The sequence below is a fragment of the Limanda limanda genome, chromosome 19, assembly GCF_963576545.1.
Source record: "Limanda limanda chromosome 19, fLimLim1.1, whole genome shotgun sequence".
In the NCBI taxonomy this organism is placed as follows: Eukaryota; Metazoa; Chordata; class Actinopteri; order Pleuronectiformes; family Pleuronectidae; genus Limanda; species Limanda limanda.
The window spans coordinates 19,696,523-19,712,026 of NC_083654.1; the positions used below are offsets into that span (position 1 = coordinate 19,696,523).

At 44.1% G+C, this 15,504-nt stretch overlaps 2 protein-coding genes across 2 annotated transcripts; one reads left to right on the forward strand and one right to left on the reverse strand.

Moving 5' to 3' along the window:
• Positions 1 to 373: 373 nt before the first annotated feature.
• On the forward strand, positions 374 to 5,532 carry LOC133026386 (G1/S-specific cyclin-E2-like). The gene is made up of 12 exons (XM_061093285.1): positions 374 to 437; positions 2,059 to 2,090; positions 2,199 to 2,256; positions 2,352 to 2,402; positions 2,702 to 2,841; positions 2,929 to 3,064; positions 3,297 to 3,443; positions 3,587 to 3,682; positions 3,767 to 3,901; positions 4,118 to 4,229; positions 4,544 to 4,698; positions 4,923 to 5,532. Exons 2-12 carry the CDS (start codon positions 2,077 to 2,079, stop codon positions 4,989 to 4,991), a joined length of 1,113 nt encoding a protein of 370 aa, XP_060949268.1. The 5' UTR covers positions 374 to 437; positions 2,059 to 2,076; the 3' UTR covers positions 4,992 to 5,532.
• ints8 (integrator complex subunit 8) lies at positions 5,489 to 15,378 on the reverse strand. Its single transcript, XM_061093282.1, has 28 exons — positions 15,249 to 15,378; positions 14,401 to 14,539; positions 13,727 to 13,901; positions 13,494 to 13,634; positions 13,139 to 13,210; positions 12,215 to 12,266; positions 11,942 to 12,121; positions 10,729 to 10,836; positions 10,485 to 10,637; positions 10,296 to 10,396; positions 10,061 to 10,202; positions 9,824 to 9,894; positions 8,932 to 9,107; positions 8,681 to 8,811; positions 8,456 to 8,566; positions 8,147 to 8,351; positions 7,869 to 7,990; positions 7,574 to 7,758; positions 7,451 to 7,484; positions 7,290 to 7,349; positions 7,091 to 7,152; positions 6,896 to 7,014; positions 6,498 to 6,601; positions 6,326 to 6,376; positions 6,129 to 6,202; positions 5,978 to 6,042; positions 5,786 to 5,829; positions 5,489 to 5,696 (listed from the first exon to the last, which is right to left on the reverse strand). The coding sequence occupies exons 2-28, from the start codon at positions 14,531 to 14,533 to the stop codon at positions 5,580 to 5,582; spliced, it is 2,988 nt and encodes a 995-aa protein (XP_060949265.1). The 5' UTR covers positions 14,534 to 14,539; positions 15,249 to 15,378; the 3' UTR covers positions 5,489 to 5,579.
• Positions 15,379 to 15,504: the final 126 nt, after the last annotated feature.

Here is a 15,504-nt window from a genome sequence, read left to right on the forward strand (position 1 = left end):
TCCCTCTCCTATTGGCTGTCCCGTTCCGCGGCCCCGCCTACACTCGCCTTTTCCCGGGAACAACAAAATAAAAGCCCGTGAACGATTTATATTATTTATAAACATTTTTTCTAACAACAAAAACAACTCGTGTCAACACTGAAACAAATAAAAGCTGATCAAACAGTTTCCAGCTTCAGGAACTCACAGGTTCTGAGTCGAGATCTTATTTAATCAACTTGATCGTATTAATAAAGATTTAAAAAAACAAAGATATTCATTTAAAACTAAAAACATCAAGGAAACAAGCTCACATGGAATTTTTTATATTGGTATTAAACGTGTTTCCAGTGGAAACATTTAAACGGGGACAGGGCTCGTACACATGCGCAGTGGTGCACCGCAGCTGTTGGCGCCAGCGGCAACGACACAGGTTCGATTCCCGGTGAACAGAGGAGGTGAGCTGCTGTGGTACTGTCGTCTTGTGTTTATTAACTTCACTTTATTCACCTGTAACTCGTCTGAACCCAGTTCGAACCACTTGTGTTCAAACTGGTGAGAGACTGGGGTCGAGTGGTCGTCACTGGGATGGAGAGGCAGGGTCGTCGTTTGTTTCCAGGCTGGAGTTAGCTGGAGTTAGCTAGAGTTAGCTGGAGTTAGCCAGAGTTAGCTAGAGTTAGCTAGAGTTAGCTAGCTGGGAACATTAGCTGCTATTAGCTGCTAACCTGAGCTACAGCTGCTCTACAGTAACCTTGCACTGGTGTTACTCAAAGTCAGATTCTGTTCAGGAAACAGGAACCACGGGCTCCAGGTTCCAGGAGCTGAAGCTGTGGATTCTCCTCCTGGTTTGAGTCACACCAGTGAACCTGTGTATCGTGTTTAAAGTGAGTGATCGTGCTGCTGGTCCACAGGAGACGAGCTGATCGATCCCTGGTCAGCACCAAGCTGTTTGATCCACTGTCTGTGTGGTGCGAGGGACAAAATGTCCTCCCTGTGTCTTTGTGTGCAGAGGAGAGACAGCAGCTTCCTCTGGCTTTGGCCTCACTCGTCTGTCTCATGGAACCTGAGGCCTCACTCGTCCCTGTAGATCAGAACAACTAGAAGACTTTACATTCATACTGATCCCTGTTAACAAGGAGGAAGTACAGAGAGTTATCACCAAGGCCTCAAAGTCTCCTTCAATCAAACTGCACCATATACACACAGATAGATCATAATAATAATAGTGGGCTTTATTTATTTCATGCAAGAAATACAGCTCAAAGTGCTTAACACACAATATAGAAACAGATACAAACATTTAATTAGCATGAGAACATTTTAAAAGAAAATTAAATTATAAGAAAGAATGTTATAAATAGTTAATGGATGAAGAAAAGAGTTTTATCGAACTTGCTTCTCTGATATCTAGGGGCTTTCCGATAAGATGACAATACAACTTTATTTCTATAGCTGTTTTTCAGACAAAGTTATAAAATACAGGAGGATAAAACAACAGTAAGAGGGGGAAAATTAGGGGGGGGGATAAATTCAGTTAAATCTGTTAAAAATCTGGCATTTAAGTATATTAAGTATGTATGTTTTGAGAAATGAGTTCAACAGGTAAAGACTTTTAGAGCCTCACGGTCCTGGTGGTTAAATTCCGGTCACCCCGAGTTCTCAGCCTCGACTTTGGAACCATAAGAAGTTTTGGATTTGGAACAGAGGAAGAAACTCGTTCTGTAAAGTAACTGGAGAACTTTAAAAGAACTTTAATTTAAAAGTTATTTAAATAACCTGTATTACGAGGTGAGACTTTGGACGGAGCTCTCGGGTGGAGACTTTAGCTGCAGGGTTTTATTTTTAGATTCATGACATCGGTGAGTGTGATGAGATCTGTTCTGGTTTCATGATGAATATTAGTGAGCGGCTGCAGGTGTGTCTGTGGTTTTCACCAGGCTTGAGTTACAGGACGTGTTTTGTCACAAACAGCTGCAGCTGCTGGTTCACATCTGCCATTTTAATCTCGCTGGAAACTTCCTGCTTTTATTGTTTAGAAACACTAAACTTTCTAAATGATTTCTTTTTTCTTTTTCACAGACAAAAGCAGCCACAGCCATGACAAGACAAAGGTAACCATCTCTCCCCTTGTAGCTTTATTCATTATTATGGTTACTCTACTCTATGTTAGACTTTGTCAAATATGAGTCTCCATCACAAGTCCAGTTTACTCTCTACAGTGGTCGCCTGCAGAAAAGATCTGAAAATGCTCCTGGGCAGAAAAGCATAGTTTCAAAGGTAAGAGTCCAAAAATCACAAATTATATCATATTTCTTCAATTTAATGATTGTACAGATGAACATTTTTGCTGATGTATACTTTTTCTTTTGCAGCAAATCAACAGGAAAAAGGTTCAGCCCCTGTCGAAGCTGCAGTGTGAGAAGGTAACTACACAACAACTAGACAGTTTCACTGGCACTGGTATTGACAAGTCAGCTAAAGGGAACATGATAGAATAAAAGGAATAAACCTGTGTGCTTTGAAAACGTTTTAAAAGTAAAATAAGCAGCTTCAGAAAGTCCTTGAATAGAAAAAGAGTCAAAGCCTTTAGAAAACGAGCATTAGCACGGCTGAGACGTCCTTGTCTTGAAGCCAGAAGGAGCTCAACAAATATTTCAAATTCCAAATCCACAATTGATTGTAAAAAATCAACAAAAACACTGAATTTTCTTCTCCGTTTCAGAACCAGCTGATTCTTAAAGGCGTCACCAAGCCCTGTGTTGTCGTCGAGAGTGTGAAGGGAGCCCGGATCGACTCTGACCAGAACGACCATCACGTCTCCGGCGACTCCTCGGCCCGGCCGTCCCCTCTGCCGCCTCTAGGGTGATCCTCATGTGTGATGTGTCCGTGTTTGCTGGAGTTCTGCCGTGCGGACGGGTCGGTGAAGAGGGTTTTCTCTTGGTGTTGCAGATGGGGATCTCCTGAGGACGTGTGGGTGAAGATGGTTGGAAAGGAGCAGACCTACAGACGCAGTGAGGGCTTCACGCAGAAACACCCCACGATACAACCCAGGATGAGATCCATCCTCCTCGACTGGTTAATCGAGGCAAGTTTTCATCCACATCTCTTCTCTTTTAAAGGGTTTGGAAAAAAATCTCATGTTTAATAGTTTCTTTTCTAGTTTCTTTCTGCAGTGAACTATTTATCTTTGCTCTTCAATCTGGCATTTTTATCATTTCTGGCTGTTTTGGAGAAATCTTCTCCTTCAGTGAAAAACGTATAAAATTCCATATCCAACCAGTTGATCATATTCCATGTGTTTCCACTGGTGTGTGCAGGTGAGTGAGGCGTACACGCTTCACCGGCAGACGTTCTACCTGGCACAGGACTACTTCGACCGCTTCATGTTGACCCAGAACAACGTGGAAAAGAATATGCTGCAGCTCATTGGGATCACCTGTCTTTTTATAGCATCGAAGATGGAGGTAAAGAAGAACAGGAAGTCTGGCACAACTGTTTAAAATGTGTAAAACAATCAGAACAGTGTTGTTTGATGAGCCTGGAGAGAGGAGTCACTTGTCATATATGGCGTATATAGTGAATAATAATGTAAGTTATTTCCCTGCAGGAAAATTGTCCTCCAAAACTCTCACAGATGGCTCATGTGACTGCGTTGACCTACCATGAGGAGGAGATTCTTCAAATGGAGTTAATCGTTTTGAAGGTAAGACAATTGTGACCATTTAAAAAAAGGAATATTCGATATTAGAGCTTTATTTTTAAATGGTTCTGTTTTGCTGTTTCGCAGGCGCTGCGTTGGAACCTCTGCCCGGAAACAGCCGTGTCGTGGCTGAAGCTTTATTTCCAGCTGGCTTCGATGAACGCCGACTCCGACCTGCTGGAGCCGCAGTTTCCCCGAGACCTTTACGTCCAGATGACTCGGGTGAGTGCTCACATGGGACTGAGCTTTTTTAAGCACTGACACAAACCACACCCTCAAAACTGAATCAAGAGTCTAGTCAACATTTCTCTGACAGAAACCGAGTGTTTAAATCTCCATAAAGAGTTTTTCTTTCTCCTGTTTCATTTCCAGCTCCTGAGCTTTCAGCAAATGAAAGACTGGTATTAAACTCTGATTCCTTTCTCATGTCTCTTCCAGCTGTTAGATCTCTGTCTCCTCAGTATAAACTCTCTGGACTTCCAGTACCGAGTGTTGGCTGCTTCAGTCCTGTGTCATTTCCTTCAGCAGGAAACAGTTGAAAAGGTCTCAGGTGAGATTCTGGATAAATTACATTCATAGAAAACGTAGTGTTGGAGCATTGAATTTGATCAGTGACTGTATGAAGAGAACTTTGATTTATTAGTATATAGGATTGTCAAAAAAGTAAAAACTTTTAGATTAACAGATTAAATATGTGGTAAATATTTCTTATTTTGGTTTAACGGTGCAAGTAGAGCAGCATCACTACATGTTTTGGCTGATATGTAATTTTGTACGATTTTCCATGTTAGGTGCCTTGAAATGATGATTCAGTGCTATACAAATAAAATGTAATTGCATTGTTGTTTTTCTCTCGGTGCTCAGGTCTGTCGAGAGACGTTCTCCAGCCCTGCCTGAACTGGATGGCTCCCTTCGTGGAGTCGGTGGGTCGGTTCGGCCGAGCGACACCGGAGGATTCTGCCAGAATGAAAGAAGAGAGACACAACATCCAGACACACACAGACTACCTGACCATGCTGGTGAGAATTCTTTCTTCTGATCGTTAGTAATCAGTTCATCCTCGATTCCAAGTGAACATTTGTAAAAAAAGGTTTCATAAATTCCCCAAAGGCATTCTTGAGGTATCGTGTTAGAAACAGACAACAGGGAAAACATTATGTCTCAGCCTCTGTACTGTATTAACATATTAATGCCAATGATTTACTGAAACCACTTGTTTGCTTCTTCAACCTTTTAATTATAGGATGACGCCAGTAGTAAAGAAGTGATCGGTGAGTTCCTCACTCCTCCGAGCAGCACAGAGAAACAGTGAGCTGCTGCAGGAGGAGACGCTGAAGTGAACAGAAACCAACACTGAGTCCTGTTCTCTGGAGACGCCTCCCATCACAACCAGTGCAGGAAAAAAGACTGTTTACAGGAATCCAGAGACCTGATGGGATTTTTAATTCTCGTGTGGCGCTGAAATTTGTTGTACGTTTCCTCCGGGACGAGGTTTTAAACAGAATCGTATCGAAGCTGTTTTTGTCTTGACATTTTGTCTTTTTAGCAGCGATGTTTTTGTGCTTTGATTCAGAAAAAAGTTTTTGCTGTAAGTTGTCATTTCTAGGTGACATTTTAAACTGAATGTGCAATTGTCTAATTTTTGTAGCATATTAAATATGTTCATCGCCAAAACTTCAGGTTGAGTTTAAACATGAAATTCTGTTAGAACCAGTCGAGTCTGTGAAAGTCTCAAAGGAAAAACTGACTCAGGGCATTTAATCGTCATGAACTTATTTTTTTCAAAAGATTACAAATGTACAAATGAGCTGTATTTATTTAGAAGTTTATTTTCTACCACAAAATAAAAAATACACCCCCCCCTCATCCCGAATGTCTGGCAGTGGTTTGTTCCCGTCTGCTAGAAATACAGCTTTGCCATCGCCTGCAGGAATCTCTTCTTCCTCTTCTGCGCCGCCAGCTGCAGCACTTCCTCTGGGTTACTGGTGTTCAGCTCCGTCTGTCCGATCGCCTTAATCTGAGGAGAGAGAGAGAGAGAGAGGGGGGGAGGCTCAGGAAACCTCGGGTACATCACCAGTTCAATAACCATGTCGGTATCGGACTTACCGCTATCTGTCTCTTCTCGGACTCGCCCCGTTTGTGGTGAATGTCTGAACGCACATTAAGGGAAGAATCACAGTAAACTGGGAACAATATGTAGCAGTGAGTGAATATCAGAGACAAAGTTAACAACATGTCTGGAGACGACTGGTGTAGTTTTCTCCCTCATGAATCAAACATCAATAACCCAGAGGATACGTGTGAGATATTCCAGGATGGTGACGTCCCAGATGTAGTCGTAGAAAGAGTCCATGGCGTCGTGACTGTGGCGAGATGAGAAAAGAAGAATTCCAGATGTTAGGACCAGTTGGTTTTTGATGCTGGTAACGAGCGTGGCGTCGGGTCGTACCTGTTCTGTTCTTGAAGAGCTTTGAACGCCGTCATGTAGTCGACTTCTCTCAGGAACTGGCAGAGGACGGCAACCTGAGAGAGAAACAAAACATTTATTAATACTGTTTCATCAGGAACAACAACATAGATCAACTGAGTTATACACTGGAGAAGGACAGTTAAGGACTGTGACCTGAGTGAGGGTCTGGCTCCTACCTGTGTGTGGCAGTTCATCATCGAGCAGCACTTGATCATCCTCTTCAGAACCTGCGAACAACAACCATGTTCCAATTCTGTTCATACAGGCACTGAACCATACATTTAGCTGGTCGTCTTTTATAAGTTGACTTCCTTGATGTTAAAAAGAGTTTTATAAGTCGTGTTGTACCTGTTCGGTGTAAACATCAGGAGGAACGGCTTTGGTGAAGAAGTCCGAGGCCACGGCTCCGGCCTGGAGGTAGAGGTTCAGAGCAGCCGAGTATTGGTTGGTCACTGCAGAGACAAAGCATGGAAGCCGTTACTCAAACTGAAAGATGAGTTTTCAAATAGGTTTTCTGAGCCGTTTGGGACAATTCATCCTCCAGGTCTTTCTGGTTTGCTACAGAAAGTTGCGTCACTTACAGCAGAAAGTAAAAAAAACATTTCTAAAAGCTCCTCATAACTTTTGTATCTAATTCTAACAAAACAATTAGGGAAATTTGTGTTTTAACCAATTATATTTCTGACATATAGGTTATCCATATCATTTACACATCTGGCCCCTGCAGTCTCTTGTGTTCCTCTCACCAAAGTAGATGTCGGCCTGCGTGATGAGCCACGACTGGTTGTTGGGGTTCAGGGTGAGAGCGTAGGCCACCAGCTCTTTGACCGTCACAGCCACAGCTTCCACATCCACGGCCTGGACGCTGCTCAACACACATCACCACCGTTAGTGGATTCAATCAGTGAGGATAAGCTTGTTTGGAAAATGCAAATTCTTACTTTAGAATAGAAGACGGCCAGATGGAGAGGTGTTCGGCCGTCACTTCATTCACAATGTCATCCTGAAGTGGAAGAAAACGGTTCAAGAGATGAGTGTGTGTGTGTAGATTGGAGTTACAGGTGCAGCATTAACACCACCGAACATTACCAGGGGGTTTTAGATTTACTGTAAGGTCACTTCAGCACATTAGCCACGTACCCGCACTATACTGTGGAGCCTCACAAACAGGGAAATGAGGGTCGTCAACACCAGCGGCTCCTGTAATGGAAGTTAAACTGGTTACCTGTGCGTCATTACTCCCTCACACATCTGAAATGTAATATTTCCAATGTTCAAGCTCGACTTATTTCCATACTCACTCGAAGTTTCTTGATGAAAGTGGTGAATTTGCTCCTAAACAGTGAGAACAAACCAGAATCAAGCAAAAGTAGAACCCGTTTAAACCCTGAAACCTGTGGGAACCAGTGAGCACCTGTGTGTACCTGTGTAGGATCCCCATGGACGACTCTCTCTGTTTGATGAGGCCCACTCGGCCGTCGTTGCTCCTCTTGTGCTGGACGGACATGCTGCAGATCTGCACCACCACGTCCCACAGCTCCTTGGCAGTGCGCCGACTCTCTTTGGGACCCGGGAGCTCTTTGCATGTCGACGCCAGGAGCTGACCGAGCTAAATACAAACAAATAATGGAGATTCTTTATCATCTTTATTAGCCCTCTCCAAGCTCCATCTTTGTTTAACTCCACAGGAGGGGGGTTAGGGTTAGAAACACCTCTTACCTTGATGTATGGGTTGTTCATGACCAGAGACGATGGCACCTGCAGAGTCAGGTAGTCGTTCTCCCTCCAGTTCAACATGAAGGCGACGCACTCCTCTCCCACCACCTGACGCAGAGGCAGATCTGGAGATAAAAACGTTATCCATCAGGTAGTGAATCGGAAAATAGCACTGGTTCAGGTTGGTGAGTGAAATGTGAAAAGATTACAAACGACACCACGAGTTCAAGAGAGCATCCAAAAGTGTCTCGTCTCATTTCTGCACAGAAACATCCTCTCACCGTGAATCCTCATCTCCAGGTAACCTCTGACCCGGCTGACCAGGTCCGAGGGGGGGCGCTCCTTGCTGCCCTCGGCCGCCATGGTCTCGTGCGCTCGCACCTCCAGCAGCAGCATCTCGTTCAGCATCACCTGCCGCAGCTTCGGGGAGAACTCGGTGACCAGCTCCAGGCAGGAGGAGAAGAACTGCCGTGCGTGGGCAAAGTCCTGAGAGAACAGGAAAACACGATTCAAGAGGTTAACGTTTGTGCTTTTAAAAGAGATTTCAAGTAAATTACTCACAATTCTGAGCTCGGATAGTATCATCTTACTCTTATTGAAATGCAGTGGAGTCCTTTGGCCATGAGGATGTACACGAGGTCCTTGGTCAGGTTGTCTTTGATACTGAGGATCACATTGATGTAGTCTGGAGGAACCTCCCACTGTGCACACATACAGGAAGTAGTTTTACTTGGTCAATTAAGAACATTCCTCACATTTCTCTTCATAATACTTCTGTCAAGTGTCCTTCCAGTATCTTGTCTTGAGCCTCTGACCTTACTGTTGACCCTCCAGAAGGGTCGCTCAGCCATTCCGTGGAGTTCCATAAGAATCTGTCTGATCCTGCGCGGCTCCAGCGAGAGGATGAGCTGCTGCTCCAGCTGCCCGATGTTCACACTGGCTGAAGCTGGCGAACCGAAACAAAATAAATCCCAAAGCTTAAGACACGATGTTGATGCAGTAACACAACAATGGCAGCATTTCAGCAGAAAGGAATAATGTGCAGAAGAAGAATCCAGCTCTGCACCTGGAATGTCGTAGAAGGAAGGCAGAGGTTTAGCACTGAGGTTGATCGTGGCCGACCTCTTCTTCATCTGCTCCACCAGGACCTTCCTCTCCTCCTCCCGCAGCAGCTCCATGAAGAGCTTATGAGACGACACCACAAACACCAGCGACAGATCCTCCAGGCTTTCACACAGAGTCCTGCACAACGGGAAGGGTTTAAATCAGGAGTCAGACAAGTCGAGGTTATCATTAAAAATCATCCCTCAGTCTGATTCTTAGGTAAGTAGAATAGATAGATAGATAGATAGATAGATAGATAGATAGATAGATAGATAGATAGATAGATAGATAGATAGATAGATAGATAGATAGATAGATAGATAGATAGATAGATAGATAGATAGATAGATAGATAGATAGATAGATAGATAGATAGATAGATAGATAGATAGATAGATAGATAGATAGATAGATAGATAGATAGATAGATAGATAGATAGATAGATAGATAGATAGATAGATAGATAGATAGATAGATAGATAGATAGATAGATAGAATCCTTTATTAGTCCCACAGTGGGGAAATTTGAGGGTTTTACATCAGCAGCGCAGGCACAGTGCAACAAGAACAAAAGAAAGAGCAAAACAACAAAGTAAGAAACAAAACCAAAAATGAGCAAAAAGAAAAAGTAAACAGTCAAATAAGCAAATACATAGTAAGTAGTAGAACAACTGAACAATACAATTAAATAATTAGATAATTAAATTAAATAATTAAATAAATGAAATTGCAAATATTGTGTTGTGTGTTAAATGGGGTCACAGCTGGTTGTACAGTCTGACAGCAGCGGGAAGGAAGGACCTGCGATACCTCTCCCTCACACACCAGAAGGATTCTTCTGTGTGTCACTCACTTCATGAAGCTGGCCATGTTTTTTCTGGACGTCTCCGATGGACGTTCCTTATCCAGCGAACGTGTGCAAACCTGCAGGCCGACGAAAACAGGATTTAAATGTGCAACAGTTCTCAGTTTTTAAAACAATGACAGAATTGACAATGGCCACTTTTCCACAATGCTTCATTGCTACAAACTGGAATAAGAACAGTAAAAGAAGGTTTTGTAGTATTTAAGGATTGTAGAACGTGATTACCTCTAACATGAAGTCCACTATTCGTTTCGTGGGTCTGAGGAGAAGCTGCTGGAAACGAACGCTGAGCACTTCTCCTTCCAGAGCGTCTCGGACGGCGTTACAGACACACAGCTTGTGGCAAACCTCATCCAGTCCTGCTTCCCTGCACAGTGGTAGAGGAGGTTAGACATGTAAATGTGTTGATCAGCAGAATGAGCTGGACTGACTGGGGTCTATGGGAGCAGTGTGGTCTCACCCCTGTTGGACGTTGTACACCAGCTCCCTGAGGACAGAGCGTCTGAAGTTGTTTGGCAAACTGCGACTCACGTTGTCTTTGATGAAGGATTCGATGACGGCCTGTGAGAGTGGAAGAGGAAATACTAAACATTGTAAACAGTTCTCCTCATAAGCTTAACCCCAGGATGTGACGTGTGTGTGCCCGGACCTGGTGGTTGTGCGCCCTGATCAGGCTGTTGATGTGATCGTAGGCTGTGGTGTGGGAGTCAGCGGGGTCACAGTCTCCCGTCAACGCGCTGCAGGCGTTCCAGTAACCGGCCAAACGCTTCTCATCCAGGTGCACGTGAACAGTCGAGTCCAGCTGCAAAATAACAATATATACAGGAATTACTGAGATCTACGGATTCTCTATGATATGTCATGAATGTCATAATGAATTTAGGTGAATCTACCTTCTTCAACAGTTCCTTTGTCTGTCTGAAGTGATCCCTGGCTTTCTCAAACGCTGGCTGGTCTGTGCAGCCTTGCTGGAAGAAAATACCTCCCAAATCATAGTGCACCTGAAACAACAAATACAAGTTACACCCAACTGGATTAGATTCAAGTCTGAGTTCATGAATCCTTCACGTTTATTCTAAAAACTCTGACATGTATTTGTTAATGCAACTTTAATCTACAACGTATACCAGCCAGATAGAACTGAAGGCCAATTTATGCTTGAGCGTATTTTGTAAAACGGATAGATAAGACCGCCCTATCCGTCGTGAAACGCCTTCTCCGAGTGCTTCGGACAGCTTTTCGTACAGGTCTGATTTTTCTAACTATCCGTCTTCATGTTGGAGACCCGATGGACCGCTCTTGGCTGTGATTGGTCCGCGAACGACATCATTTCCGTATGTCGTCATTTCCGTACGACGTAATTTCTGTTCGACGTCATTTGCGGACCTGTAACTTCCTGATTCACAATAAATACATACACAACTACGATTCTACGATTAATGTGACGTGTGTGTTAAGCCAGCGGAGTTGTCCGGCTGACGGTGGCTCGTTCGAGCACTGACGACATGTGTGCACGGTCACAGACGGTTAGAACGAGCTTTCAAAACGGCGCTAGCAGGCTAGGCTAGCGGGCTAGGCTAGCCACCATGCTAACTGCGGTGGTAACAGTGCATAACCCCGCCGTCAAGACTTTAATTCCACTTCTATCATGACACTGTTTCTATAATACCGCCAGGTTAGAAGCAAACACTGGGTATTAGTTAGTGTCGGGAGTCCCTGCTGACTGTGTGTGGAAGCTGGGGGGGAGCTAGCTGGGAGGGGAGCTAGCTAGCTACATGTAGCCTCAAGCAGATTCAAGCTGTGGAATCAGCAACACAGTTCGGAAACAAGACCGGGGAACCGCTACGCTAAGAAACGATAACATCAGCATCTTGACCCGCTGGGTGTCACTTTATTTAGTTCTGTTAGTTGCCATGGTTCAGTGTGTGGGACGCAAGCTAACATGTCAACAGAGACACGTGGACTTCTTCTTCCCAAATGGGGTAGGACGGGTCCGACGTAGAGTGTCGGAGAAGTAAAAATCAAAAAGACTCTTTGCCCCCCGCTGAGACCTCTCCGAGAAACGGGCACGTAGTAGTATATAAGAGCCTTGAGTCGTCCTCCCACCTGACAGTGCAGCTCATCGGCGCTGATGCAAAGCCCGGCGGTGGAGGACTCCGTCTCTCCGTTGGCAGCAGCGTCAGCAGCCAACAGGTCCAGAGTCCTCATGGTGTGGACGTAGAAATCCTTCTTCAGCTGCAGAGCTCCTTCCAGGACGCTGATCGAGTCGGTTGCCTGTTCTTTCAGCTGAGGGCGGAGACAAGAAAAAGACGTGAGACTTCATCTCCACGGGGAAATGTTGTTCATCCAAACCGTTACAAAATCAAAAGGTTCACTCACCACCGCCAGGATGTTTTCTGTCATTTCTTTCTCCTGCTGCACGATGCTTAACCTACGACAAAGCAGAAGGATAAAGTCCCCGGTGTCTTGATGTGGTTTACAACATTTAATTCAATCTATACATTATATAGACAGTTACTAGGGACGGGAATCGGCAGGGACCTCCAGATACGATACTATCACGATACTTAGGTGGCGATACGATATGTATTGCGATTTCTGTGGGTATTGCGTTTCTGTAAGTATTGCAATTCGATATTACGATTTCCTGGGATTTCTTTTGGTTATTTTTTTTTTTTAAATACTGGACCATGGAAAAATGTTGAATCATACCTTCAAATACAACACAGTCAAATTCACTTAGAGCTTTACAAGTTTTATTTCAAATATTAACATTAACTTAATGACTGCCGGGCAGCCAATAGAGAAAATAAATAAAAATGTTCCCTATTATTGTCTAGCCCCTGTCAACTGCACACAAACTGACAGATTAAGAAATGTATGCCACTTAGGCTACTTTTAAACAATAAATAAAAGGTAAATTAAATAGAATGAATAAAAGTTTACTTAAAATATAAACTTTGAAATAAACAAAAAGTAGGCTGTTGTTGTTTGCATGTAGCCGATGCAAAGCTAGTGCTTGGGTATGTTTAGATTCTTGTGCAAAAACAAGAGCTGGTCTACATACTCTGGGGTGATGTTGCTCCCCCTATACATCCCCCCCGGTATAAACCAATAAATATGTTTTAAAAAAAAAAAATCGATTTGGGAGGCAGCATGGCGATTTAAAATCGTCATTCACAAGAAGTCCGAAGTCACAAATTTCTAACTGAATCGATTTTTCCCCCCATCCCTAACAGTTACTGAGCCTGGATGGTGCCATTTGTACAGCTGTAGAGTTTATTTGTTGTATAAAGAACTCACATGTTCATCTGATGAGGTCCTGGTTTGGTCTGTTTCTCTGGGAAGCTGCTCGACACGATGGTTCTGATGGCCCTTTGAAAAAGGTACAAGAAAAACTGGACATGAGAAACATGATCTAAATTAATTTTCTGCACATTTAACACTCAAATACATGTATGGATCATATTTCAAGATGTGGATATTTGTACAGAAATCTACAAATACAGTAAATCACTACTAAAAGATTTATATCTTTGACTGAATTCTCTGAAATCTCAAAACGACTTTAAATAGATAATTAGAATTCCAGGTTAAACATTCATTAGCTAAAACATTTCATCTGCTCCTAGTTTGTTGAGCGTCTTCTCTCACTGACCAGCGGTTGTAGATGATGACAGCCATGGCGGTGGTGGGAGGCAGAGTGGACAGGTCCAGGTCCACATGCTTCACCCCCGGAGGCACTTTGCTCACACACAGGAGCTCGTTCAGCAACATGTTCAATACTGGAATGGTCAAACTGCAGGAAAAAGTGTATCATTGACAGGAAGGAAGTCCTCTGAAGGAATAGAGATTAGTGGAATTAAAACAATAAACGTATTGTGAACTCACCCTTTCTCGAGAACTTCCAGATCCCACTTCATGTGCGCAGCCACCTTCAGGGCCAGCAGCTTCAGGGTGCGGTTCCTGCGGTTGTCGGCTGGCGGCTGAACCAGGTTCTGCTCATTCACCGACGGCTTGGACGCCTGCTCCAGGAACTGGACGATCAGCTGCACCGGTATCGGGTCTGAGGAAAAGAGACGTCACCAAGGTTTGCTTTTGCTGAACTTTCTGGAAACTTCATTAGACATCTTCCCTTGATATTCCGTTGACATGGTAGTTTACAGAGTGATGAGAAATAGGAGAGGCGGTGGACTAGTGTCAGAAACTTGGACTATGGGCAGAAAAGGTATCTGGTTCGTCTCTGGTTCGACTCCACGGAGAAACAACAAAAAGGCGAACCTGGATTGATCTGTCCAAAAATCCAAGAGGATTCTCCCTACCCTGTCTAGTGCCCCTGAGCAAGGCACCTTACTCCCCCAACATCTGCTCCCCGGGCGCCGTACATGGCTGCTCACTGCTCTGTGTGTGTCCTGCACCAGATGGGTTAAAAGTAGAGGTTAAATTTCCCTCCTTGCATGAGTGTGCTTGTGCATGTCTGTGCATGTGTTTGGGACAAATAAATAAATGTATCTTAATCTTAAATGGCCGAAGCGACAGAATAACAGAGGCGAGTTGGAGCTGACCTGGGTTCGACTTCTGCAGGTGGTGCTCCAGCAGGTTCACGTCCAGGAGGAACTCGAACCATGAAGTCTGAAGAGGCGTGCCGGGCCGACCGGTGGCCACAGCCGCCACCCGGTCTGCTGCCTCAGCACTCATCCTCCCCTGGAGGACATAGAGACACACGTGAAAACTAGTTCGACAGTGATTATCTATCTATAATCTATTTAATATTTTAGATTAGAACAAGTAAAAACCTGAAAGGAACCTATAGATCACACAAGCACAAGCTCTCTTTATTTGAATATTCCCACAATTTATTTACACCCTTTACAGATTTAAATAACTGAGTTGAAAGCATCTTATCTGACAGCTGGTTTCACTCGGCTAGACTTGGTTAGAATAGTTAGTGTGATTAAACTCCTGCACACCGGAAGTTAACAGAACAACAACAAAGACTCACGTTATTACACATGTATACACAGTGAGTAACTGCAGTATATCACCCATCAGTTATGATTCTAACCACTTAAAAGCAAGTATACTGGACACTGATGTATTATTATAATCAAACCATCTTATTTAGTGGTTTATAAAACAGACTTTTACTTTTTAAACACCACAGGAAACGTCATAACAATCGCTAGCTGTGTTTTCATTGATGATTTTAACGCGAGGTTCCGGGGACCTTAGATATCACTCATGTGTTGTCGCGGCCGGGCGGGGCTTCCCCTTGCAGGTAGGTAAATACAGAGGGTGTCAGGTGGGTTCCGGCTGCAGCTGTGATCAAATCGAGCACACCTGAAGCTAGCACAGTGAGCTAATGAAGCAGCTAGCTAGCTAACCTCCCGCAGCCGGGCACGGATCGTCTTACCTCGACGGACCCGGAAGGAGCAAGAGGAGGAAAACAAGAGATGGACCGAGAGGAGGAGGAAGAGGAGGAGGAGGAAGAGTTACAACCAACAGGGACCGTGTGTTCTCACATAGCTCATCCGGCGTCTCGACATCGCCGCGACGCACTTCCGGTTCCGGTTCCGCTGCGTCGCCAAGGAGACGCCATGGAGACAACGCGGGAGATTTATACCCGAGGGACTAGAACCAAGTACTACGAGATAAACTTTATAATGTTC

What these genes read in the sequence shown, in the direction of transcription:
- LOC133026386 (XM_061093285.1), top strand. An exon ending in CGAAGCTGCAGTGTGAGAAG is followed by an intron (nt 2,403 to 2,701) that starts GTAACTACACAA and finishes TCTCCGTTTCAG; the next exon opens with AACCAGCTGATTCTTAAAGG. An exon ending in TTATAGCATCGAAGATGGAG is followed by an intron (nt 3,444 to 3,586) that starts GTAAAGAAGAAC and finishes ATTTCCCTGCAG; the next exon opens with GAAAATTGTCCTCCAAAACT.
- ints8 (XM_061093282.1), bottom strand. Translation starts at nt 14,533, where the DNA reads ATGAGTGCTGAGGCAGCAGACCGGGTGGCGGCTGTGGCCACCGGTCGG. An exon ending in CAGAAAACATCCTGGCGGTG is followed by an intron (nt 12,122 to 12,214) that starts GTGAGTGAACCT and finishes CTCCGCCCTCAG; the next exon opens with CTGAAAGAACAGGCAACCGA. An exon ending in CTTTCATCAAGAAACTTCGA is followed by an intron (nt 7,350 to 7,450) that starts GTGAGTATGGAA and finishes CTTCCATTACAG; the next exon opens with GAGCCGCTGGTGTTGACGAC.